We start from the raw sequence: 25976 nt of genomic DNA, 5'->3' as shown, positions 1-25976 counted from the left end.
AGATTCAATTTTTTATATAAAGGCCATCATTTATTATTTTATCAGTTACGAATAGTAAAAAAAAATTACATAATAATTTACTAGATGTCATTACAAAACAAAAATATAATCGTTCCCAATCAGCACGGCTTTATCACAGATAGAAACACTTTAAGTAACTTAATCATTTATGAAAATTATGTAACTGATTCCCTTATCCACAAGCATCGGGTGGATTCGATATACACTGATTTTTCCAAAGCTTTTGATATAGTTAGGAGACATATTCTTGTGTATAAACTAAGTCTTTTGGGCATTAAAGGAACCTTATTGATCTGGATCAACAGTTATCTTAGTAAAAGAAAGCTTTGTGTTAAAATAAATTCTGTAGAATCTTACATCTTCGAATCCATATGTGAAGTTTCCCAAGGATCTCACCTCGGACCAACTCTGTTTTTATTATTTATAAATGACATTGTTGGTGTATTTAAAGATGTACAAGTTCTGCTCTTCGCTGATGATTTGAAAATATATAGAATGATACGTAGTATAGAGGATTGCCATATTTTGCAATCTAATTTGGATAAATTGTAAATTGTAGCATTGGTGTGTGATCAACTAATTATTTCTTAATATTCAAAAGTGCCAAGTTATTCGTTTTCGTAAAATCCAAAGTCATGTTACTTATGAATACTCTTTAAATAATGTACTATTGACATCAGTCGCTCAGATCAGCGACTTGGGGGTTATATTTGATGAAAAGTTAACATTTACTCTGCATGTAAATGATATAACAAAGAAAGCTATAAAAATGCTTGGTTTCATATGCAGAACAGCGAGTGGTTTCAAGTCACTTGAATGTTTGAAAACATTGTACACTTCTTATTAAGAAACCAGTTAGAGTATAATTCGCCTATTTGATCTCCATTGTATAAAACGCTTTCTGACAATATAGAAAGGGTACAGCACATATTTTTAAGATTTTTAAATTTCTATCTTTCATGATACATATTTTGCTTTCCATAATCCACACTATTAATTTTAATTTACTTCATCATAAAACATTATTTATTGTACACTATATATAATTTTATTTGTGTACAAAAAATTTTACAACATTACAGATATTTTATCTAACTAATTGTAAAAGTACCATTTTCACAGTGAGAATGTAGTGCCAAAAACCTTACAAACTCATTGAATTTTCCGAAGAATATGTCGAAATTTTTATTTAATATATTTAAATAGCGTATCGCTCTTCCCAAGGGCGAACTCGGGTACAGATTTGTACGACTCAATCGGCAATATACTATGTTATGGCGACGTGCCCGAGAGTATAATATACTATATAGTACTATGTACCTAACACAACTGTATTACTTGTTACTTATTTTTGTAAAAGCCCATTAGAGCGTATTCATTTTTGGGAAATCGACAGTTTACATTTAATCAGTTTGTACATAAGTATTATATAGTAAAATAAAACCAATTGTGAATTTCCTCCTTGTGACTTTAACTGAGACAGCATAATATGGAATAAGTTATTTAACCTCTCAGACAAAGGCATTTGTATGCTATGTGTTCCTTTGCGAACTGTCAAAACGCGGAAATTTTTGTGTTATTCACGACTTTTGCTAAAAGCATCATAACTCACGTCTTGGGAAACGTAGCCTCATTCTAAAAAATGTTTTGGAAAGATTATGAAATTCACTATCGTATTGTTTTGTTATACGTAAATATTTGCGTTTCTAAATATACATTTTCTGAAAACGTCAAAAATATGTAAAAATCGCTGACCATTATTTCAAAGCTGTGAAAAATGTACTTTTTTCTGAGTATCATAAAGAAATAACACTTTATATATTGAAGAAATATAATTAAAAACTATTGGTCACCTCAAAATATTAACCGTCCAAACTAAAATATTTTTAATAAATTATTTAAAAACGCAATAAATTACGAACGAACAAGCTGACAGATTCAATCGACTCAGATAATGCACCTCAAGATTCCATAGATATTTTTGAATGCAGACGCGTAGCGTTATTCATTATCGATACTCTGTTTTTTAAATCATGGCAATCCGTATACTAGTGATGGAAATAAATCGATTTTTGTAAAATCTCGCGCGCTTACGTGAAAAGACGTACTAATGTCTTGACCGCTATTATCATATTTACGTCTTTTGACGTTCTAATGTTCCGAGTGGTTAAATTTGTGAGAAAGAAATATGAATTAAAAAAATTATATAAAACAAAAGATTATATAAAACGAAAAATTTACAAAACAATACATTTATAGCCATGGAGAGAGGTGGTAGATATCAAATCAAATAACAATTGATATATAAACAATAGAGACATAAACATTATTCACAAACCATCAGAGAAATATTTATATATATATTATATATATATTAATAATAAAGTTCGTAACTGAAAATATCAACCTTAGATAATACGCTATTGTAATTATTGCATAGTCTGTTCAGGCAAGAATTCTGCTTAGAGTTCGTTTTGCTTTAATCAACCCTGAACAGGACAGAAGAGCGTGTTGAACGCGCAGGTACATTGAAAGGAATCTTGTTTAGCAACTCTGGGCATTGAATATTATCGTTAACTACTTTATACAGGAATAGTGCATCCTTATGATGCCTCCGTACGCTCAAGTATGAAGCTGCCTCTGCATATTTATTAAATCTTACAAATGACTTGTAACAATAACATTAATATAAAAAACTAAAAAAAAATATTCAATCAACTAGCATTTCGTCGAAATCTAAACGGCGCTTTCCTAATTGACGTTCTTTACATACTATTGCGTCTAAGATATATGAAGGATCACGAACATTCATAGACCTTGTGACTCGAGGATCGATAAGCTCGGGAAGAATGCAATCCATTTAAAAATTGGTTAATTTAATAAGCATTTTTTCTTCCCAGAACTTGTCATCTCGAAGTATACTCTCAACTTTTAGAGGGAAGTGTGAGCCAGTCCAAAAGGCAAAAATGCAATGACTTTTCTTACTAATGTGTAATTGGCCCTGCACCTGGAAATACCAATCGTGATTTTGGTTTACGCGATATTTTTCGTTGTCTAATTTCCAAAATGTTATTTTTTTTTCAATTGCGTCTTCAACAGACATACTCTTTGCAGAAGATGGGCATTTAATTTCGACGATACAGTTATTACCGGACAGACCATCAGGTGTAGCTCCAAAAAAACAATGTTCAGGGTCTATAAATAAGCCACTCTGTTCAATAGTTATGGACTCTTGTTCACATAACTGCCGAATTGCGATTGGCTCATTTATTTTCCCATATTTAATTGATTCAATATTTTGCAAAGAACCTCCATATAGTAAAGTTTTAACTAATGGCGCACAACTTATCATTCTTCTCTTACAAATCTTACCAAACCACGACGCTGTTAAAAGATTTCGACGCCTTTCTAACCATTCACCACTCTCAGACTGTAAAATGGTTTCCCTTTCAATTCGCCGACGTTCTGGGGAAGAACATTGCAAATCTTTGAAAAACTGCCTTTTTGCAGCATCAAATGATATATTATCCATATCCGGCTTTTGACATGCATCGCCATATTCGGAATCTAGTTTTAATGAATTTAGTGTTTTATTATTTTTTTTGTTTTGTACTTATAATTTTGGTTACTAAGTTTTCTACGTTTATTTGCTTCAAAACTTTTCAAGACATTTCGCGGGCTGCTATCAAAAACCGTTTTATGGAGAACATAATGTGGCCGTTTTGTATTAAACGCAACAACAGATGCTGCGCACCTCCCAGTATAAGACTGTTTTGTTGAAAAATTTATTCTTCTCCCACCTATCATTTTGGCGACAACGCTGTTATATGATTCCGCAATATTGCTATCAACGTTATATATTAAGCTGCGGGAATTTGAAGCTAAACGCGAATAAAGTTGGGAGAGTTTGGAAAATAAGTTGCACAATTTTAAATCTTGAATGTAGTTTTTCTCATCCACGTGCTTACAGTAATAGTCGTCACAGGTAGCGTGGTCGCCAAACACATGTTTAATGCTATTTAGGATATCTTTATTCAAATTCCCGACTTTGGTATCCATCAAACACTTTTCTGAAATCCTATATTTAATAGCAGATGTGATTGATCTACGCAAGCGGAGTAATCTTTCACTGATAATTTTGCGTAATCGTATAGGCGTATAGGGTACTGGGTATCTAATGAAAGTAAACTGATTTTAGTTATATAATTACGTAGAAGGTGATTCCGACATTCGATTTTCTCTACGGTTATATTTGAATAGGGTCGAGCTTCTAATATTTTCTTATATGTACTACAATCGCCATCTGCTATTAACTTGGAATATATCAATCCGTGTGTGGCTAATGAACTTTTAAATCCTTCAACAATTATTTCGGATTCCATGCCGCTTGAAGAGCCTACGTAATTCTTATAGCACTTATGTTCGGGTGGGGTCACGCTTTTATTTGAGGCCCGAGTGCAAGTCATACAAAACTTATTCTTGACACCCATATACAAAACTTTCTTTGTCCTATATCCAATAATTACAGCTGCGCCAGATAAAGCAGCATATTTTGTCTTATACGATCTTTTAGACCAACACCCATCTGCCACAACTGTAATCATTGGAACCCCATCCCTGTTAACATCACCGGCAATTTGGGCTAAAGTAGCCTCCTCTTTGGCGGCTTCTGCCATCGTCTTAACTAGTGATGCAACAGAGCTCTGCTTCCGCTTCCGCTTCTGCAGAAGTTCCGCAAGTTTTTCACCTCCGTTTCCGTTTCTGGTTCCGCAAACTTTATAACAGAACTCTAAACGGAGAATACAGCGAGGAGCGCGGAGGCGGGGGGCGCGGGGACGACTGGACAGGGGGCGGGACACAACGAGTTGGTTTGTTTATAGTTTATGTATTTTGGCAACACTGGGTTTATTTGCATTCTGCGCATCATCGCACCTCGTGACAGTCGTGACGTTTAGTAAATCTTCTGTTATTCTACTCTACTTATTAATGTTGTATTTAGTGCAATCGGAACTATTTCGTTGAGATTGATGACTCAAGTGCCAAATGCAAACTCTGTGAAAAAGTGTATTCGCAAAAAGGTCGCACGACTACGAGTCACCTAAAATCGATTCATGCCGAACAGTTTGCAGAGTATGAGAAGTTAGATGATGCTGTCAAACTTGGAAACAAATATTGGAATCGATGTTAAGTGTAAATGAAGACCAGAATGAGAACTCTTCTACAACTGACGATGGTGACAATTTATATTTAGAGATAAAGTCACATGTTCGTGATTACAAGAAAGAGAAGAGACTACCTCTCAATTAGGATCCCCTTATGTGGTGGAAAGTAAATGCGCACAAATACCCCCATCTGTTGCCAATAGTTCGCTAATACTTATCAGCTCCCCCCAGCAGTGTAGCCAGTGAGCAATTATTTAGTGCAGCTGGTTTAATATATGAAGAACACCGAAACAGACTCAAAGGTGAAAAGGCAGCCAAATTACTTTTTATAAAATATAATTTACCACTGTTTAATTTCGAGTACTAAAAGTACAAAATACAAATTTAATTAAACAAATCTTAAAATATAAAATTGTGCTTTTTCTTCATAGTATTAACACTTCCGCTTCTGCTTCCGCTTCCGCATCCGCTAAGATTTACTTTTGACATCTGTTTCCGTTTCTGCTTCCGTTAAGACACTTCCGTTGCATCACTAGTCTTAACCTTAGTACGGTCCCACCATTCACACGCCCTTTCATGTGATTTGCTGTACTGTCTGTTACTCATACAAGGGATCCCTGCTACTGCTGTTAGTTCTTTTAGGTTAGAATAGCCAGATCCAATACTTATAATTCCAGAAACCATTGAATCAGTAACATTCATATCATCTTTCACGTCTTCGCAGGTAAAAATACTAAATTTGTTCTTGCACATATTACAAATAAATGTCAATACTGAATTAAATCCTGATTGCTTCTCTTCAACTATCTCCAAGTTAGATAATGTACACTCATAAAGAGAGTTGTGGTGCTGCGAAATTTTGTTTAATTGATTTTTAAAAAAATGTATAACTACTACTCTTCTTCCTTCCAGAATAACGGGTTTCTTCTTTTCCTGTGTAAACAAAACTTTGACTTTATTTACGTCAATTGAAAATAACATGTATTTGAAATTCTTTTTAGATAAATTATTGTTACAACTAATATAACTGTATAATTAGAAATTTATGTAAATGCACAGTAGGGCGTGAATAAATAAAACTAGGAATACGATTCTAGTGAAGGGGCACTCTCTAATATTCTGTGCCGCTGGTAGTTAGCCAGCTGGCCAAGTGTTGCATAAAACGAGATTTATAGTAAAAAAGTCAACTTGGGCTAGAAATGATACATAATAACATAACGACTAGCCTTTAGTGTGATCTCTTTTCTCATGTGCCTACACATTTACGTATTTATTTTTTGTAAAATGAAACGTGCTCTCACGCCGAACTCACCTCGGTTACTGAAGATAAATAACTTGCGTTGTGATTTATATAATGCGGTGATACAAGGAACAATATCTTAGTATTAAAAAACTGTTTTTATTTATTTAAGCATTGTTTTAATGCTTTTCAAAATAATTTTATTTTCTCATCGTTTAGACGACATTGACGTGGTGATAATGTATTTATTTAAAATTCTTCTGCATTTAGAATTAAAGGATATAATCGAACTTAAAGCTATTTTTAGAGGTTCTGTAAATATTTTTTTACGCAATTGTTTTAAACATTTTAAAGCGTTTTGTTTTCTCATTGTTTAGAAGAATAAATTATCTGTTCAAAACATAATATTATTTTCTTATAAACAATATGGAAATTTATAAAAAACCGCGTCAAAAACCGCTATTATGCTGCGCTTGCGGTAACATCCCCTTAAATAAATTTTTTGAGTAAAGTAAATTTACTCACAGTACACTTGTACTTGATGCAGTCGGTCCAGTAGTTTGAGGCACTGAACTTGGGCCGGATGACGCTGGGAATGCCATCCACCAGGGCTGCCCCGGTGCCGACCATGCCCCCAGCCGTGTGGTACAGCGGCAAGGGGTTGTACAGGGTGTCACCCTCCTCCGCCCCATCCCACCCTCGCAGGCCCAGCATGTGTACCGTGGCCACTGTCACCAGCAGGAACCTAAAAGATACCATAAGATAGATGAGGTTAATTTTAGTAGTATTACCAAAGGGACACTTGGATGGTTTTTACATCTAGAGAGAATGGATGGAGAATCGGGAGCCAGGACCAGAGGCGGCTGGTGGTTAAAATTGCAAGCAGTGCATTTCAATGTTCCTAGTGTGTAATATAGGTGTAGCAAATTAATTAATAGGTGAACTGCAATAATTCATTCACTCCACTAAGTTACATCTGTAAAATAATTGAATAAATAATACTGCTCAGCATCCGCAACATCATCTCGAGAGTAAATTTGAAAAAAGTGTGAATGTTATAGCGCTAACATTGTAAATTAGTATTCCTAAACGAATCTATTTGTTTAGTGAAGACAATATTGGTGATTCGTAAACTAAAATTTGAAACAGAAAAATCAGAAAAGATACGGTCGCATCCAGGACTTGAACCCAGGACACTCACCTTGCCGGGGTGCCGCTATACCAACTGAGCTAATGGGACCGTATCTCCTTTTGCCATATTTAACTGTATCATATTTCGAATAAGAACTACCAACATTATCTTCATTTTGTCACTACACATTTTTATTGGCTGCTATCTTTATGTATGATGGCAAGAATCAACTCGAACTAAATTCAATTTAAACTGGATAAATTGCATTTAGTTTGTTCAATTGGATAAATACAATATTCAGTCATTAAGTTATTCCAAATAAAAAAATAATCAATTTGCATTGGATTACTCACAATCAAAGCTGTGCAAAATTAAATGGCCTTCGAGGCGCTTCGCGCATGTTTCGATAGTGTATGGGATGAGTTATATATCTGCACTGCTCCAACACACGATTTGCCGTCAGGAGTGTAATCTGTCTCGCTCATGTCACCGTTTCGGCCAGCCGAGCTGTCTCAATACCGCCTGATGCTGTTTCTGTAGTATGGTAAAACAAAGTTATGTGCACATTGCAATATGCAAGACGTTTGCACTTGAGCGATAATCTTGTACTAGAAGATATCACATTTTTCCAATGGCGGGAATTATCTCTGGAGCGTACTTTTGTATATCGATGACTATGGACAGATGTCATAAGTTATGTGATGACTGAGGACGAGCAGTGCAATGCACAAATGCACATAACAAGGCCTCTAGCCAGGACAACCTCAAAGCAACACAAATATTTTTGAAAAAAAAAACATGGGTAACTAAAGCTAGCGCATCTCAGGAGGACTGGAAAATGTTAATTTAATTTCAATTTATCATCAAAAATACTAATTTCGGTTGTGTGTCTGTCCATGTAGTGCTGAGATCACACGAGGACAATACAATATTGTCCTGCCCCAGCTCCGTGAACAGATTCGACCGTGCAAGACAGAACAATGGTACTATACAACAATTCGACCGTAGTTCAAACGTGGAACACTGCATGGAAACACTGCAAAAATGGATACATGACAACGTGTGTTAAGCGAGTACGCGACAAATATTAGATCTTTTATACCAAGAGTTGTAGTGTTCCATTTACGCGACATTTTTAAGCCGTATACAAGATCCGAGTGCCGAGCGGCAGGCTATTGTCCTACTGTTTTGTCTAAGCTTGTATATGCCGAAAACGCGGATAGGCGTGGTGGTTGGGATAAGACACTATACTGCAGAGATAGCTTGCCCGTCTATCTCTGGGACAATGTCTTAGTTCATTTTCCTGTTCTCCAAACTGCTGTTCACACTAGGACAATGGGTCCGGAGCTGGGAAAAGACAGTATTGTCCTGTCCGCGTGTGAACCCGGCATAGCTCTGGTTTTATAAACTTAGATTTGCTAGGAATTAAAATCATTTTCAAAATTGTAACTAGCAAACCACTTGGGGTGACCCATGGCATAGGTGTTGGTTATCCAATAAATAGTTCCCGGGGCTGCGGTACCCAAACTGCCTCCCAAATTGTGTGAAAAATTCAGATAAGTGAAAAAGTACATACCTAAAACATTATACACGGTGTCGGAAACTCGTAGTACAAGCGGGAAACTGGAGAATCTACACCACATGGGGAACCCAAAAAAACATAAAGTTTTTTGAATTGAGCATTTTCAAAAAAAAAAAAAAACCAAAAAAATATATTTTTCGGCTATTTTAGGGTTAAAGTTTTTTCTGGTGTTTAATAATAATAATAATAATATTTGGCTAATTTATATAGCGCCGTTTTCGTGAGAAATCACCTCAAGGGCGCTGTACAAATATATTTCTTAAATAGTTAATACTAGAACTACTGACTTATCTCTAAGACTTATATCTAGTGACTTACGACTAAGGCCTATAACTACTATCTTAACGACATATATACGAGTATTTACATATTTAGCAACTTACAACTAAAATTAATATTAACAATCTAATTTTACTAACGCCAGAAGAGTTTAGGGTTGAATAACAGATGTTTTAACCCTGCAGAGCAGAAATATTTTATGATTACACCGGGTTAAATGAAGGGTGATTTCAAAATAATGCTTCAAATCCGAGTTTCTTCATTTGTTTTACTTTCAAATAGTTTTAATTAGTTGGGTACTTTGATCTTCAGTAATAATTTATAAGAATTTGATTAAAAAAAAAAAAAAAAAAAATCAACTTCAAACTCGATTTACTCGATAACGAAAGCTCAAATAAAAAAAAAAAATACTACAAAATCGACTCCAAATGTGATGTAGATTCACCAGTTTCCCGCTTGTACTACGAGTTTCCGGACACCCTGTATATATTTAACAGAAAATTAATTTAATTGTTATTTTCAAAATTGGAAAGAATTAAAGTAGACGTAAAGAATTCAGACTATCCTGTGATTTTTTTACTGCGCTAGTTCATAATAAAAGACATGAAATTAATAATAGGAAATTAAAAGAATACACATTACAAATTTAAGTGATATGGGCTATTATTATTAAAGACTTAATTACCACTGATGATTGTCTGCCTTGTATAAATTAACTGCACTTTTTTATATGCACTTAAGAGGAATATGAAAGCCAAAAGTATTTTAGTTCTTACCCCTTCCATAAAAATAATCACGCAACTCAGATTGTATGTCTTGTCTGCGCGAGGCAAGGAATTGTAAAATAATAGATTTGCCGTGCACTATGAACCTGCTATAGGTAGGAAGCGCCCGGAAAGATCTTGTTCCGTTGATGCTTCTGCATGCTTGCTAAAATCCTTTTCAACTGGTGAGAGGACTGGCTTTCAACAGCCAATAATTCTCCCACTTGTGATTACTGATTAATATAATTACACAGATTTTTTTTTTAAAAGAAGTATTTAAAATTATTTTTTTTAGATATGTTTTCATGCTTTTATAATCATTAAAAATAACAAGAGCATTATTAGCACGTAATATGTGTGAGTCAATGTTTAGTCATTTAGTGATGTTTTATTTGTAAAAGTGTATGTATTATACTATATATTTTTTTATCATGCACAAATCATTACAAAACAAACAAAAACTTCCGCATCTCTGGTGCGACAAGTGGGAGGATGTCTTACCCGTTCTACGGGTTTATATACAGTTTCCTTTTGATAAAATATTCTTCCACACAAAAGACAAGAAGTTGAAGAGTTTGTTCAAATTCTTTAAATACATATACATATTGTTGGAAGTTGGAAGCCTTACAAAGAGATTGTTATAAAATATAAGTATAAAATTATCGGACAGCAATGCATATCTCGCCATTCAAATAGGACCGGCGTTAAGAGGTAAAACTACCCTTCTCGCCGGAAGTGTATAGTACTTAAAAAAAAAGACAAAAATTCCCGAATTACAATAACCTGACAATATTTGAAAATCTCTACTACCATGACAAGAAGCGTAAAATGTTGCTTGTGTCACGATGAAGGACTTAAATTGATTGCCAGGCGATAAATTGAATTCACGACGCCGGGGTGGGACCCAGCCGCAATGCCAACTAAGCCATTGACCCGTCATACCTATGTTAAATATATTTTATTATAACTATTATATTATATTTTCATTGTATTTTTTTATAAAAAATGTGCTGCAGAAGAAGACCTTACATAATCTTAGTATTATAAAATCACGTGTTACTGTGTTCGTACACGCTAATCTCCGAATTCTTTCAAGAAAACGAAAGTGAATTTCAAATAGATGTATTGAGAAGGTATAATATTTTGTTCACAAATAATTATAATATCAGAAAAAACACAAGCTTACCCTCACAGTTTGAGAACTAAAAATGCTGGTAGCCAAAGTTATGTCAACATGAAAAAAACCATTAAAAAAACTATCACAGATCTAACGTCTGTTCGTTGCCACTCTCCGCGGGCTTCTGAAGAAATATTAGAATTCAATACAGTGTTTCAGTCAAAAAATGGTTGACGTAAGCGCCAAAGTGGTTTTTATTTATTTTTTGATAAATTAAATAGTAACAGAAAAAAATTAATCAAGTCAAGTGGTAGCAAATAAACTTAGCCATAAAATCAGTATTTTTTTAAGTTGTTCCTTATACGAGTTCATAGAAAACTCATGAAAAAGAAAACTATTTAGTAGTTTACGCTTATATTTTTCATGAAGTAATTAACATTTTTTTTTTAATTCTGATCAAGTCAAGGGATAGAACAAGCTTCAATGTATCCACAGTATATTTTTGGTATTTATAACCTTTACCGATTCGTAGTAAAGATTAATCTAAATAGTGATTTCACTTTAATGCACACATAAAAAAACACAATTGGCCGTTACGAAGCAAAAAATGTATATGGCGGAACTGAAGTTAATGAGCTTTGGTAAGGTTGTTAAAAAAGCATTGTAATACTTTTTTTTTGTTATTTGTTTTTGGGGTATTATGCCGTGTTGCGCTAACTCCTTCTTTAGCCAACGTTTGAACACTGCCTCAAAACGGGATACTTTGCGTTTCAGGGTGAACTATTTGAGCAATTGGAGGGAGTTGCGATGGGCAGTCCGTTATCGCCAGTACTAGCCAACTTTTTTATGGAGAAGTTTGAAGAAGTGGCACTCGACACAGCTTCGGCTGTCCCTAAAGTATGGTGGCGCTACGTCGACGATGTCTTCGCCATTTGGCCTCATGGAACGGAGAAACTAAACGAATTCCTGGACCATCTTAATTCTCTCCACAGCAAAATTAAATTCACAATGGAACTGGAAAACGAAGATAAAATCCTGCCCTTTCTAGATGTGGAGGTGATGCGGAAACACGATGGTAGCCTAGGGCATACTGTATATAGGAAACCAACCCATACGAATCGGTACTTACACGCTGATTCGCACCACCACCCAGCGCAGAAGAGAGGACTTATCCATACATTGGTGACCCGAGCGACCAGAATATGCGAAGAACATAAAATCGGAGCGGAACTTACGAAGCTGACCGATGCACTGGAACGTAACGGCTACCCAGCAAGTCAGACAAGGCAAATCATAAGAGCCAAATCTGCACCAAACGAAGACAGAGTTGAACAAGAGTCGAAAGGCTGTGCCTTCCTGCCTTATGTGCACAATGTGACAGACAAAATTGCCAGGCTTTTGAGAAAGGAAAATATCAAGACTGTCTTCGGAACAACAACAAAGATACAGGACTTACTGAGGTCTGCAAAGACTAAGTTTCCTCTGGAAACAGATGGAGTGTATAAACTCAGCTGTTCCGGATGTGACAAGGTCTATGTAGGCCAGACAGAGCGGACTATCTCCAAAAGAATTTCAGAACACTTCAGAGCTTGTAAACTCGGCCACCCTGACAAATCGGCAATTGCCGAGCATTTGATTGACACCGGGCATTACTTTGGATTTGTTCCTGAAATCCTGGGGAGACCGAAAACTTATAGAGCACGGCTGATTACGGAGGCCATTGAAATTCATAAAAATCCCGTAAACATTAATAGAGACGATGGAGCTAAGCTTAATAGTTCTTGGTATCCGGTAATTGACGGATACACCAGAACTAAACGAAGAAAACCACTTTAAATAAAAAATGATACGTTAATGTTAGCTCAGAGGGTTGGAGCTGGCAACACGGTATCACAACCTCATACTTAAGCTCACATTTTAACACAACCTCAAATAAGACATCTGCCCTGATGATGGACACTGCAATGCTGTCCGAAACGTTGGCTAAAGAAGGAGTTAGCGCAACACGGCATAATACCCCAAAAACAAATAACAAAAATACTTTTGGCCGTGAAAATCTTAAATCATATTTTCATTGTAATACTCTACAAATTTGCTTGCGCAACCCAAGCATCTGTGTACAAATAATTACAATAAGATAATGAATGATTCAGAAGCGCAGTTGGTGACTTTTTGTGCTAATAGCCGAGTAAAAAACATTATTACAATTATTAATTAATAAGTTGTTACAAATGTATTAACCCATTGAGTCCCAACTCTGTCTTTGTTTCAGCAATTTAAAAAATATATTAGTCACACCTAATGGACAAATTCATACTTGTGCTCTATTAAAAAATTAGTTAAAAAAAAATTAATAATTTAAGTTTCTGAGACTTTGAGACATTATTTATTATAAAGATGATTTTTTTTTAATTTATTCAAGGTCAGCGTAGACACAAATGTCAAAAATGTACTGCCATGAAGGAATTATTTTATAACCTACATGGAAATTATATGACCGTTTCCATAAATGTTATGCGATAATGAACTCTAGACTAGATTTCTCCAGAGCTTGCTATCGCTTTTCATTACTATGTCAGATGGAACCTTCTTATTCCAAGGGGTCGTCATGTCTTAACACTATTCATTTTCTACCGACGCCAACAGTTTGTATATTTCCAAGGATACAAATCATCTGCTACACGAATGTCATCACAGCGTTTTTGAATTATCTTTAGAAGTCAATGGGTTAAATAATAAATTGGAGTGAGAATTTTTTTTTTTCAACTTCTTCACTCTCTAGTACGCAAAGTCACCACCATTGATAAGCACTCACTTAGAATTAGGCAGAACAGCAGCCTTGGGCATGCCCGTAGTTCCCGATGTATAGATGTAGAGCAGAACATCCTTGTAGCCAGGGCGCTCCTGCGGTGGCAGCTGGGGTGGTGTGGGGGGGGCGGCGGCTAGCAGGGGGCTCAAGGGGATCCAGCCCTCCCGAGAGGCGGTAGGGCCCTCCCCAACGCAGTACAGAGATTCTCCTTCAAGGCTCTCTTGGATCTCGCTCACAGCTGAAATAAAAAATTAAGTATTCATTAATCTTATCCCACAACCAAATAACAGTAATAATGTAAATAAAGATGAAATACAAACAATAATATTTTTTTTAAGGTTTACAGATGTTTTGCAAAATTATTACAGATATATTGTTCTTGCATTCTGTACTGAATCTAAAATTGTGTGCATGTATTCATATATGCAAAATAAAACATTTTGCAAATGCGTAACTTTAACTTTCCATGTATCATCTTAAATAGTGAAATAATTCTATCGGTATTTTTAGTATCCCTAAATAAACATAGTCTTATAATAATAACATATGTGGGGTATTTCAGAACCCCTCATGGTAACACAATTTTTTTTTTTATCATGCATGTCGAATCTTAAAATATTTTCAAATTAACTATTGAGATGAACGATAAATAAATGAACTCACATAAATGGTTCCCACAAGTTTCAGAAGTTCAGATTTATTCAGTTATTTGAGAAACCTTAGCCCCTCAGGCCTCTGACATATTCTGCAGAATTAGTGTATTTCCGCTTTGCAATAAAATCCAAATAAATGGAATATTTCTGAATGTATCCAAAAATAAAAACTATTTTAGAAAGGTGATGAAAACAGCTTCCAAATTTTATCATAAAAAATGAAAAAATATATTTTTTTAATATTTGGGGATGGTAGTGAGAGACGAATGAAAGATGATTGTAGTATCACTGTGACTTTGAAGTAGTCAAGAGTCCAAATTGAGTAGCCAGTGTATTAGTGGTCTGTTGCTGAGGATGAATGACATTGTCATTGTAGTATCCGGTGTGCATCACAATGGGATGCATGCAGGTCACATCATGGCAACAATGTCTTTAGCTACGGTGTAGAAGCGGAGACCAGACTGAGCGGTGAAGTTCTTCACTGGTGTTGAAGACCATGGGTCTTCTTGATGCTCCAGTAAGGAAAGTGCAGAAAATGCGGTGGATGACGCAAGCACAAGTGGGCTCGAAGTGCGGGCTTAGGCCGGCGAAAATATCGCGAGGCCTAAGCGCAGGCTGGCGAAGGTGTCGCAAGGCCTATGCGCAGGAGGCGCAGGCCGCCAAGCCTTTGGCGCAACTCCCAGTTCCCGCAGTGTACACTGAGTGCTAAGAACTAATACACCGTGTGGTTAAAATAACACTGCCCGGTAGGACTGCGCGCTCCGCTTACATAGAATCGCATTTTTCTCGCAAAGGCGGGAATGTTCCAGACACGTAACTTGAGAAATGCTGATTAAACTCAAACTTTCGAGAAGACGTCGCAGGGCTGTCTGAAAATGATAATGCTGTGTAGGTGTTTCCTTATCGACTGCCGGAATGTTTCGCGCGGAATCATTGACTTGTTGCCACAAATATAAAATTTTTTAATTCAAACATAAAAAATTTTAAACATGGCTCACCTCACATTTTTTCTATACACTAAACTAAAATTACCGATAATGAAAAAAAAACACACACACATTTTATTTGTACAAATGTATTATGAACATAATTATCACCTCACTTTTTTGTCGTTCCGTATAAAAAGTATTAATAAAAATTATTTTTCCTCAAATTGCGGTCAGAACCTTTGCTTTCATGGAGAGGTACATTTTAATTCTTCTGTGTGTTAACTTTTAGATTTGGATATAAAGCATGGTGTTTTCTCTATCTAGCACCATCATATTTCTCACCATGACAGTGAAGGACACACAACAATTTCTATATATACCATATGAGCTGTTCCCAAAAGGGAACAAATTAATCTGAGGCGTTAAGGGAGTTACATTGTAATCAGTATTTTTCCAGTTTCTAGTTCTAATAATTTACAAAAATGTTATACTATACATATCAGTAGATAGTATTGACAAAGGTTTGGTGTATCAAGTAGGCAAGAAACATTTTATTTTATAAAAAGATAAGAAAACAAACAAACACAGTGTATCAACATGATACTTGCTTTGTGTTCAGTTATTTACTTGCTTGATTAGAATTAGACATGATGAAGTGTATTTTAAATAAACAATGTCAACAGATGATTACATTATACCTTTCTGTTACAATACAAAGGCTTAAGTAATCATTGAATATACAGCAATTTTAGTTCTGCATAAAACTGACAAATGAAAATGCCGACTGGAGATAGTGGGACAGACACTACAAAAGGAGAATTACATAAAATAAGTAGGTTTGCTGCAAATTTGGATCTGGTCACTAAAACGCTGCCAGAAAAAACTAGCCAATTCAGAGAATCTTTCGAGCAGCCTTTCTGAAAGTGTTTTTCACTTTGGTAGAAACAAGGATGGGTAGTTTCACAGAATTTGAACAATTCATCAAATTTCAAAATTGATTTTCAAGCGCTATGAAGTTTTTATTCAAGTTCTGTTATCATTTCAGTTTGGTCAAATGACTGGTCCGTAATGATATAATAACAGAATTTTCACAGAACTTGAAAATCAACATTGAAATTTGATGAATTGTTCAAATGTTTTGAGAATTTGAACAATTCATCAAATTTCAATGTTGATTTTCGGGTTATGTGAAGGTCCTATTGAAGTTCTGTTATTATTTCAGTTTTGTGGAACAACTGGCCAATAATGATATAATAACAGAACTTGAATAGAACCTCCACAGAACTTTTAAATAACTTTGAAACTTGGTAAATTGTTCAAATTCTGTGAATCAACCTGTCCTAAATGCATATTCTCTAGGAATACTCCATACATATGTACACAACTTTATATCTAAAGGAAACATGAGTGAAAAAGATCGAATGAATGAATTCTTAGCCGATTGTGTCCCTAAAAAAAATCTGTTGATAATACGAGTCAGAGCAAAGAGCCTTTGGTGAAGTTTGGCATTTTTCTTAGTAAAAAAAAAAACAAAATAATGCATACATTTTTATCAAAAAACTGTTTCACAATGAAAAAAATTAAAGAACTTCTGCTCTTCACTTATATTAACGCTCATCAAAGAGGATGTTAGTGGTAGTTGTACAATTATATCTAAAATCTTGCACCAATAATGTTGAACAAATCATGGAGAAACTCAAGCCCAGGTCTCCTAGTACAAACAAAATACTGTTATTTGATCGTTGGCGATCTGCAGTCGTGCTCGGGAACAAACACAACTTACCGACACAATCGACAAAATCTTTTTCAACGTTTTCATGCTAGGGGGCCAGTTGTCGAGCCCCTGTCACCTTTGAGGTCGTCACAAATCGGCATTCAACACCATTGTTTTTTTTTTGACATTTGAATGGTCCCATTTAACGGCAGATTCTCAGCCCATTAAATTTTTGTCAAATTTTTAGCTGGGCTGTTTGATCCATCGTTGACAAGTCGTCAAGTGTAACAAAACTCAGTTCAACAAGTGTATCAAAATTTCACTGAACGCTAACAGACAATTTTAATAAGAGTATATGTCTCACCTTCTCCCAGACTGCTGTGAAAGATGACTGCCTTGGCATTGGCCACCTTGACACAATGCAATAGCGGCTGGTGGCGCAGGTTGCTGTTGATGAGGGCGGACACGGCGCCGATCTTGGACAGACCCAGCCACGTGCACACATACTCGGCGCTGTTGGGCAGAAACACGCATACCACCTCGCCCTTACGCACGCCTGCTGAATAGAACACCTGCGCCACGCGGTTCGAGTACGCCTCTACCTGCAAACATGACGTGAGATGACTCCATTTATTACGATAAAAAGTATAACAGAAGGGTATGCACAGGAAGATAATATATTGTATGAATGTGAGTGAAACAAGGAGTTGTGCCGAGACAGAGTTTTGTTTTGGTCTATCCCAAAGATATTAGAAGAACGAGATATGCTATGTTGGCCGCCGGACCGTAGGCGGAGTACTACCTAATTAGGGTACTTTGAATACTGTCAGGACGTGTACGCACAGAAATCTGTTCTATGTATTAGTGCGGATACCTTAGCGTAAGCGGAAGGTGTGCAGTAGTATTGGTGAACAAAACCGGCGACACTGGGCAAAACAATTCCACACAGTATGAACTGCTCATAGCACATCTCGTTCTTCTAATATCTTTGGTCTATCCTCTCTGCCTACCCCTACTTCACAAGTTTGTGTGATTTAATTTCACTAAACTTCTAACATTGTGTCAAAACATGCCGCATTATGGATTGATTGCATTGAAAAGGCCAGCTGCTTTGTCTAGGTTAAATGTCCGGATGCCCGAGGAAGACTTAACGCATTAACTCTGCACTGGAATGAGATATGTGGTTGAATTAAAGTCGATATAATATGGAGGAAGACATGTCACGATCAAATAAATCAAATACTTGTGTGTGGTAAAATGTGGAACATGTGATGAAGATGAATGCAGAAAGTTGTGTAACCAGAATGTAGGAAGTGGAAGAGAATGGTAAAAGATGTCGAGGACGCCCGAGGAAGACAATCAAGTGAAACAAATACTTAACCTGTCCGGTGGTATGACCGTACAGGTACGGTGAGAAAAAAATTCCTCGTAAGGAGTATGACCGTACCCGTACGGTTGCGCCTAAAATTAATTAATCATTGAATTTCTTCCAGAAAACCGATAGTTACTGCCATCTAGGGACAATTTGTCATAACTTGCAAAATTTTTTAGCGATTTAGGTACATTACCAACGGAGTTATTCACAATTAAAATATTTCGTGACGTCACCGTCTGGTAGTCGGTGGTAAACAACATTTTTATTGCGAGCGACGTCTTTTGTGAAGTGAAATTTGTGGTTTTTGTTTGTTTTTACACTGAATAACCTAATCATCTTGCATTAAAAATTACCTCACGTGTTTGGATGTGAATATTTATTACATAAATTGTACTTACAGTGTTTGTTTTCAGTTTGAATACAGTTTTTAACAGTTTGAACAAAATTCAATAGTGAATCTGAGTGCTGTGAACTATTTTAAATATTATTCGTTATACTGTTATTATCATTGACATTTTTATTTTAGGTTATTAATAATTTGGACAGTGTTTTACTGTGATTTGACTTTGTGATTCGTATTGATAACTTGTTCAATTTAATATTTTACTTTTTTAAAAATGGTTAACCCTTTGAATTAACAAGACATTGCTGATATTTTAATCGAAAGTGAAGATGAAGATGTTTACGAGGATCTTCATGATTTGCCAATACATTCGAATAGCTCATCCTACGAATCTGATACATCTGATGAGGATGAAACTCTCCCTAGTTGTTCAACATCCAAAAAGAGAAACGTTGATCATCGTAAATGGGATCAGGGTAAGTTTACGCCCATTATTCATGAATTCGATTCAACTAACTGAAATGAAGTCTTTGAATTCGAACAATCTCATGGCGCTGAAATGGCAGGATAAAAGGGATGTACTTATGCTTAGTAACATACATACAGTTGCAATGATTGTTACTGATAAAATTTACTTCCCCACGGGAAAAAATAAAATAAAAACCAGAGGTAGTTTTAGATTATACCAAGAATATGGGAGCTGTTGACAAAGTGGACCGCATATTGGGATTCGCAAGCAGTTTCAGGAAGTCTCTAAAATGGTATAAGAAAATTTTCTTCAGATTGATAGACATTGGAACACTAAATGCTTTCTTTTTGCATCGTTTGAAAACGTAAAAGGTTTTATCATTTAACGAATTCCGGGAAAACTTAGTGTCTCAAATGATCGAAAAATATCACACGCCAAGGCCGGCATCATCTGGAGGAAGGAGAGTAGTGGATCAATCAACTCGCCTTTTAGGAAAACATTTTCTCCGTCTTGTACCAGAAACTGCAGCCCAAGGAAAGCGAACTCAACGATAATGCCATGTGTGTAGACATACAGCAGTTCGAGCTCAAAAAAGAAGTGACACGAAATATATGTGCAACGACTGCAATCTTGCATTTTGCGTATATCCATGTTTCGAAGACTACCATACATGCAAAAAGCAGTATTAGTTAGTGAATACAATTTTATTCCTAAGACAGTGTACATAATAATTAGATGAGTGTTTTTGTTATCGTAATTATTGACTGCATATACATTGTGTACCTATGTTGAATTTTTATAATGAAAATACAATAGTGTAAGTATAAATAATAATACGTACATGTAAGTGTGTGAAAAAAGTTGTTCTTCCCCCCTTGATACCCTTGGCATCATTAAAATTGTGGTAAGTGAATCTGATTTTTATTAAGTAAAAACAAAAATCTGCTCCGATTTCGATGGTTGGCGATTTCTGCAAAATTATTTTTATTTTTTCCTTCTAAATAGCTTAGTATTTGTTTTTTCGTGCTAGTTTCTAAGGATTTTTTTACTATTTTTTTATACTCTACGAGGTGGCATTTATTTTTTTCTATATTTTGATTGTTGAAAAAACTCACTCCAGCGGGACCGTTTTTTTTCCAGAAACTCACCACCGGACAGGTTAAAAGAAGTAAACTCATTCAATGCTTTAGAATAATATTATTAACAGTTTTCAGGTACACTAGAATTCACAACTCAAAACTTTGCATAACCCCGAGCAACGTTGGGTTCACATCATTCTAATATAAAAATTCATCGAAATACAATTTGCTTCATACTTTGAAAGCGATTATTTCAGAATGCAATTTTAGCGATAACTCCTCTTTTCTACCCAATACTTTTAATTGTGGTAACTTAATAAAGTGCCCTTGCCATTTTGACAAAAAATGGGCTTCATAATAGAAGTGATTATTATTACATTTATTATTTCAAGCAGTAATTTAAAGCAAACCAATTTATTTATCGATCTAATTTGACATCAAACTGCCTGCTTCCAATTCGCTCCATGTTCCTAAGTTAATAAATAAATTTAAATTACCGAAACCCATCTCCGGGATGTGCGTCAAAGCCCTGATTTAAAATTCAACCTTGAATCAAAATGATTCTCGCAAACCACTGGATACAGAATCTATAAAAGTGTATGATATCTTTACCGATTTGAAATAAAACTGATGTACCCAATTTACATAAGATCTTTTGATCTTTGTTCAAGAAATAATTTCAATATTTTTATCATTTCACCAAAAGTAAGGAATAAATGAGATTATTTTGGGCAAATAAACTTTTGTCAGTTTATCCATTTAATATCAACGGATAGTAGAAAAAACTGAGAAAAATTTTCAAGAGTTTCTCGTAGTTGGTAGTTCGTGGTCTTGGATCAGATTTTGGATCAAATATCTTCACTTTGTCCCATACTACTATCATACTACATAACTACTTTCACTTATCCAAAGTTAGCAAACCTCTAGCGTACTGTTGCACCCTTTGATAGCGCAGAAGGATAATCTTATTAAAAATACTAATTTCGGTTGTGAGTCAGTCTGTAACTCCTAGTGTCGTCATTTTGAAAATTGGAAGAGTTTGTTTGGAAAATTCAGAAGCGAAAAAACAGGTACAATATTTTAAAAAAAATGGAACTGATTTGTGGGAATTCAAACTATCCCCATAGATGAGACATGAAGCATAAAAAATGGTTCCACTTTTTTACTCTAATTTCATCTCTAACACTCCCAACGCTCTAAGGCCACGCCGAACGATCAGAAACTACCGAGTCCAGTCCCCGCGCACTGCTACTGAAGTGATAATAGTGGTGAGATATTAGTACGCAATAGCCTATATGACTAGGAAGTATGTATGTTTCACCAAAATGTAGGTAAAAAAAGGAGAACTTCACTAACTGATTGCCGGGCGATCACGTCACTTTCACCACTGGAGAACTCTTTAACCGGTCAGTAAAAAGGAGAACTACACTAACTTTACTCCAATCCAAACCATCCTAACCCCGAGTAATGCCGGGTAGCAGCAACAGCCAGCAAGAGATATGAATAGTAGGAAAGTGATAAAAGTGACTTACATCGGCAAAGGTCCAGGACTTGCCCTCACAGACCAGACAGAGGCTGTTGGGGTACTTGGCTGCGCGCTGCTGAAACAGCGAGGCCACCGTGGCGTTCTGCCGGTCCCAGCGCTTGGAACGTAGGATGCCGCGGAAGTAGCGGAACAGGAATCTGCAAATAATCATAGAAGGATTGTTAGAATGGGTTTGGGTCTATTCAATTTTATTTCGCAATCAAGATTGATTTACGATCAGTAGCTACACAAATAAGAAGAATGTAAATAGACAATAAAAAAAGTTAAATGATAAAATGAAAGTAAAACTATTGCCAAATGTGCATGACAGACAATTTATTGTGGCAAAACTCTAAAAATATACTTTTTCAAGCCTTTATTGTGGCATGAACCACATTATTATCAGACTTCATAATCACGAAAAATCACGGGATAGTCTGAATTATTCACAATCTTGTCCAATTTAGAAAACGACTAAAATTCAGAGCAAATTTGAGTTCATTGAACCAGAGTTACGCAGGACGCACAGACAACCTAACTTAGTATTTTGATGATATCCATCAAGATCAATAATACTAATCCCAGAAATTCAGGGATTGCTGCAGATTCATCAACAGTAAAAGCAGTATTTCAATAAGTTTTAGTAACGTATCAGTCAGCCGTTATAACAATGAGCTCTATACTCTGTTTAAGGAGCTAAACGTCACAAAATTCATAAAACTGGGAAGACTTCAGTGGCTTTGAAGGTACACCCACCCTGTCCCACCCCGGTATAGGTGACTTATGGTCACCCCTTCGGAGCTCTCGCATGAATCTAATTTTTTTGAATAAACGGCTCTACAATTTATATAAATGAAGCTAGGCCTTCAAAGTCCCCGCATACGGTGTTATGAAGCGGTATGCAAGCGCTTACAAGTACTAAACTAAGGACAACACAGAAAAATAAACAACAAAACAATCAAGTTCAAGTGTCAGGCAGATAGTTGGTGGAGGGGACCCACACTCCAGTACCTGTAAACACATAAAAGTAAAGTAAACAATAGAGTGACGGGGGAGTTTCGCCGAACCACGACTGGCAGTCCTGTTGAGAAATTGGTGGTGGTTGGGGCGACTGGTGCAGGTCAGGACTTCCACACCCCTTAGCCGACCACCCGGTGGTGCCCTGAAGATAAGTATTGGAAAAAGAGGGATAAAACCCTAAAGAACCTAGGGGAAAGAAGCGTCAGGAGGTCGGAGGCAGGGTGGAGGTTACCCCAGCCCGCACAGTCACCCCTCTGACCACCAACGCTCATCAGGGGTGGCGCAGGTGATTGGCGGAGTCCCCCGGTAAGAAAGAATAATAAGAAGCTCCAGTCGTGCATGCGGGGACGAGGCCCGTTATCCAACCCCTAATGGGGAAAATAAACAAAACAAAACAGACAACGGAGTTCAGTTCTCGCCTGTAAACTCGTTGCTGTTACTAAAAAAAAAAAGAAAAGAAAACCGGAAAAAATACATGTAAAAAGAAGAGAAAATAAGAGGAAAAATGAAAAACAATAATCAATCCAAAAAGTGCCACATAAGGGCAACGGTAAATAAGTAAAAACAAAAGTAAAAGTGTAAAAATAAGATCTGCATGGTCTGTAAAGAGGACAGTAAGTATTGAATAAGATAACAAAGTAAAGTAAGAGAGATAATTAGTAAACACAAATATATAAGAGTGCTTACAGTGTCTGTAAAAAGAAAAACAGTGTGTTAACCTTGACAGGGAAAAAGAAACATATGAAGAGAAAACAGAAAATAAGAATTAAAAAGTACAAGACAAGTTAATTAAAAAAACAAAATATAAACGAATGGAAATCATCTGCAACAGCTGGTACAGTAAGAAAAAGAAATAAGATAAGAATAATAAAATAAGAAAAACAGAATAGCATATACAATAATGAAAGAGTTGCAAAAGAATAAGTCATGGCGCAGGAGCAGTACACCGGGAGTTCCCAATTATTACACTAGTCAACGACTCTAAGCACAGGCCATCTCTCAACCCAGATCCTAGTAAACTTCCTCAAACATTCGAAATTCACACTGTTAGAAACAAGATCGGTGTTCCACACCGGTCTAATGGGGACATTCAGACCTTCTATCATTTCGTCTCTGGCATCCTTCAAAATCTCACAGTGCCACAGAATGTGCTCGGCCGACTGGTAATTATTGCCACAAGCGCAATTGGGGTGGGTGGACAGGGCAAAGCTGTGAAGCCTTCCCCTGAATTCCCCATGTCCTGAAAGGAGCTGCGTAACGTGATGGTCCAGTTTGAGGAAGGCCCCTTCCATTCTGAGTTTAACTGAAGGGAAGAAGGAGAAGGTCCATCTTCCCTTGCTCGACCTATCCCAACGGACCTGCCACTCTTTGAGCGACAGGTCCCTCATCGTTCGGAGCAGTCCTGGGAGAGTTCCTGGTCCACCCGGTGTCAGGACGACACCAAGGTGGTTGGCCGGGGATCCACGGATTAATCGCTGCTTCGCTAACACCTCCCTAATTTCTAGATCGATTGGTAATATACCAGCCAAAATTGGCAAAGCGTCCGAAGCAACGGTTCGATATGCCCCAGATAGTGCCAGCAGGGGAGTGCGCTGACCCCCAGTGAGAGCAAGAAGTAGACTTCAGTGGCTAGGTCATGTGGAGAGAATGACCGAGCATCAAGAACCAAAGTCCCTGCTGAGCTCAAGACCGATAGGCAGAAGGAGCCTGGGAAGGCCAAGGTTAAGATGGAGCGACAACGTCCTCGAAGATTTATCTGCCTTGGAGCTTCGAAACTGGAGAGAGCTGGCGCGGGACCGAGATGAGTGGAGGAAGACTCTTGAGGAGGCCAAGACCCACCAGGGGTTGTAGAGCCAAAAGTGATGATGATGATGATGATCAGTCAGCTTATCTCGTCAGGGTTCCTGCCAAAGAGCAACTTGAACCTAATTTTTATTTATTTTTTTTTTTTCCTTTATTCATGAAATATTAATGTGTACAGTTTTTACATGCTTTTCGACTACCACACTAGACACACGCCCGTATTATTACTCAGAGCTTAAAATGTAACTGAAATTCTGGGTCTTAAGGAAGCCATCATCTCAGAAACACAAGAGCACAAAAACACTTTAGAAGAGGTAAATTTTGCAACAGCTTCTGATGCATATATTTGACCCGTCATTGGCTGAGTTGGCATCGGGTTTGGCAATTCCTCGGCTGATAAAGTGCTCCATCACAACACAATCAACATTTTCCGCTAACTGTGGTGGTAGTAGGAGATTTTCAAATATTGTCAGGTTATTCGTAACAGGGGAATGATTATCTTTCTTTAAAAAAATATATGGTTCCATGACATTTCATCAAAATGACAATTAAACACACCTTTAAAAAGAGATTAAAACTAGGTTAAATAGTAACCTATTTAACCTAGATTTTTTTCATGACTTTATCACTTTTTGTAGGTTTGCTGAACTGTCATTTTGATGAAATACCCGGTCACCAATAAATTATATTGAAATACTCCACATTTATTATAAACTAGAATCTTGACCTAGTGAGGAGACACAAAAAGAACATTCAGATAAAAAATAAACAACACAAATGACAAACACTTCTGATAAAGTGGTAGATATAATTCATATTATTCTGTTCCGATGTTCAAGGTCCAAGTTTGTTATTCAGGATAAAAATAATAATAATATGTATTGTTAACCTGTCCGGTGGTATGACCGTACAGGTACGGTGAGAAAAAAAATCCTCGTAAGGAGTATGACCGTACCCGTA

General features: G+C 36.4%; 1 protein-coding gene across 1 annotated transcript in view; it reads right to left on the bottom strand.

Annotated features, from left to right (window-relative positions):
* LOC149424353 (long-chain fatty acid transport protein 1-like) overlaps positions 1 to 25976 on the bottom strand; it is a 73885-nt gene that overhangs the window by 16184 nt on the left and 31725 nt on the right. Inside the window, exons 2-5 of the mRNA XM_089651487.1 lie at positions 22201 to 22351; positions 17767 to 18004; positions 14113 to 14344; positions 6949 to 7168 (exon numbers count right to left, since the gene is read on the bottom strand). Coding sequence (XP_089507613.1) covers positions 6949 to 7168; positions 14113 to 14344; positions 17767 to 18004; positions 22201 to 22351 — 841 coding nt within the window. The remainder of the gene's footprint in view (positions 1 to 6948; positions 7169 to 14112; positions 14345 to 17766; positions 18005 to 22200; positions 22352 to 25976) is intronic.

Source organism: Hesperophylax consimilis, chromosome 4 (genome assembly GCF_061612785.1).
Source record: "Hesperophylax consimilis isolate HC1 chromosome 4, BYU_Hcon_1.0, whole genome shotgun sequence".
NCBI classification, from domain to species: domain Eukaryota; kingdom Metazoa; phylum Arthropoda; class Insecta; order Trichoptera; family Limnephilidae; genus Hesperophylax; species Hesperophylax consimilis.
The sequence above is the reverse complement of the archived record's forward strand: the minus strand, read 5'-3'. Positions and strand labels throughout refer to the sequence as shown.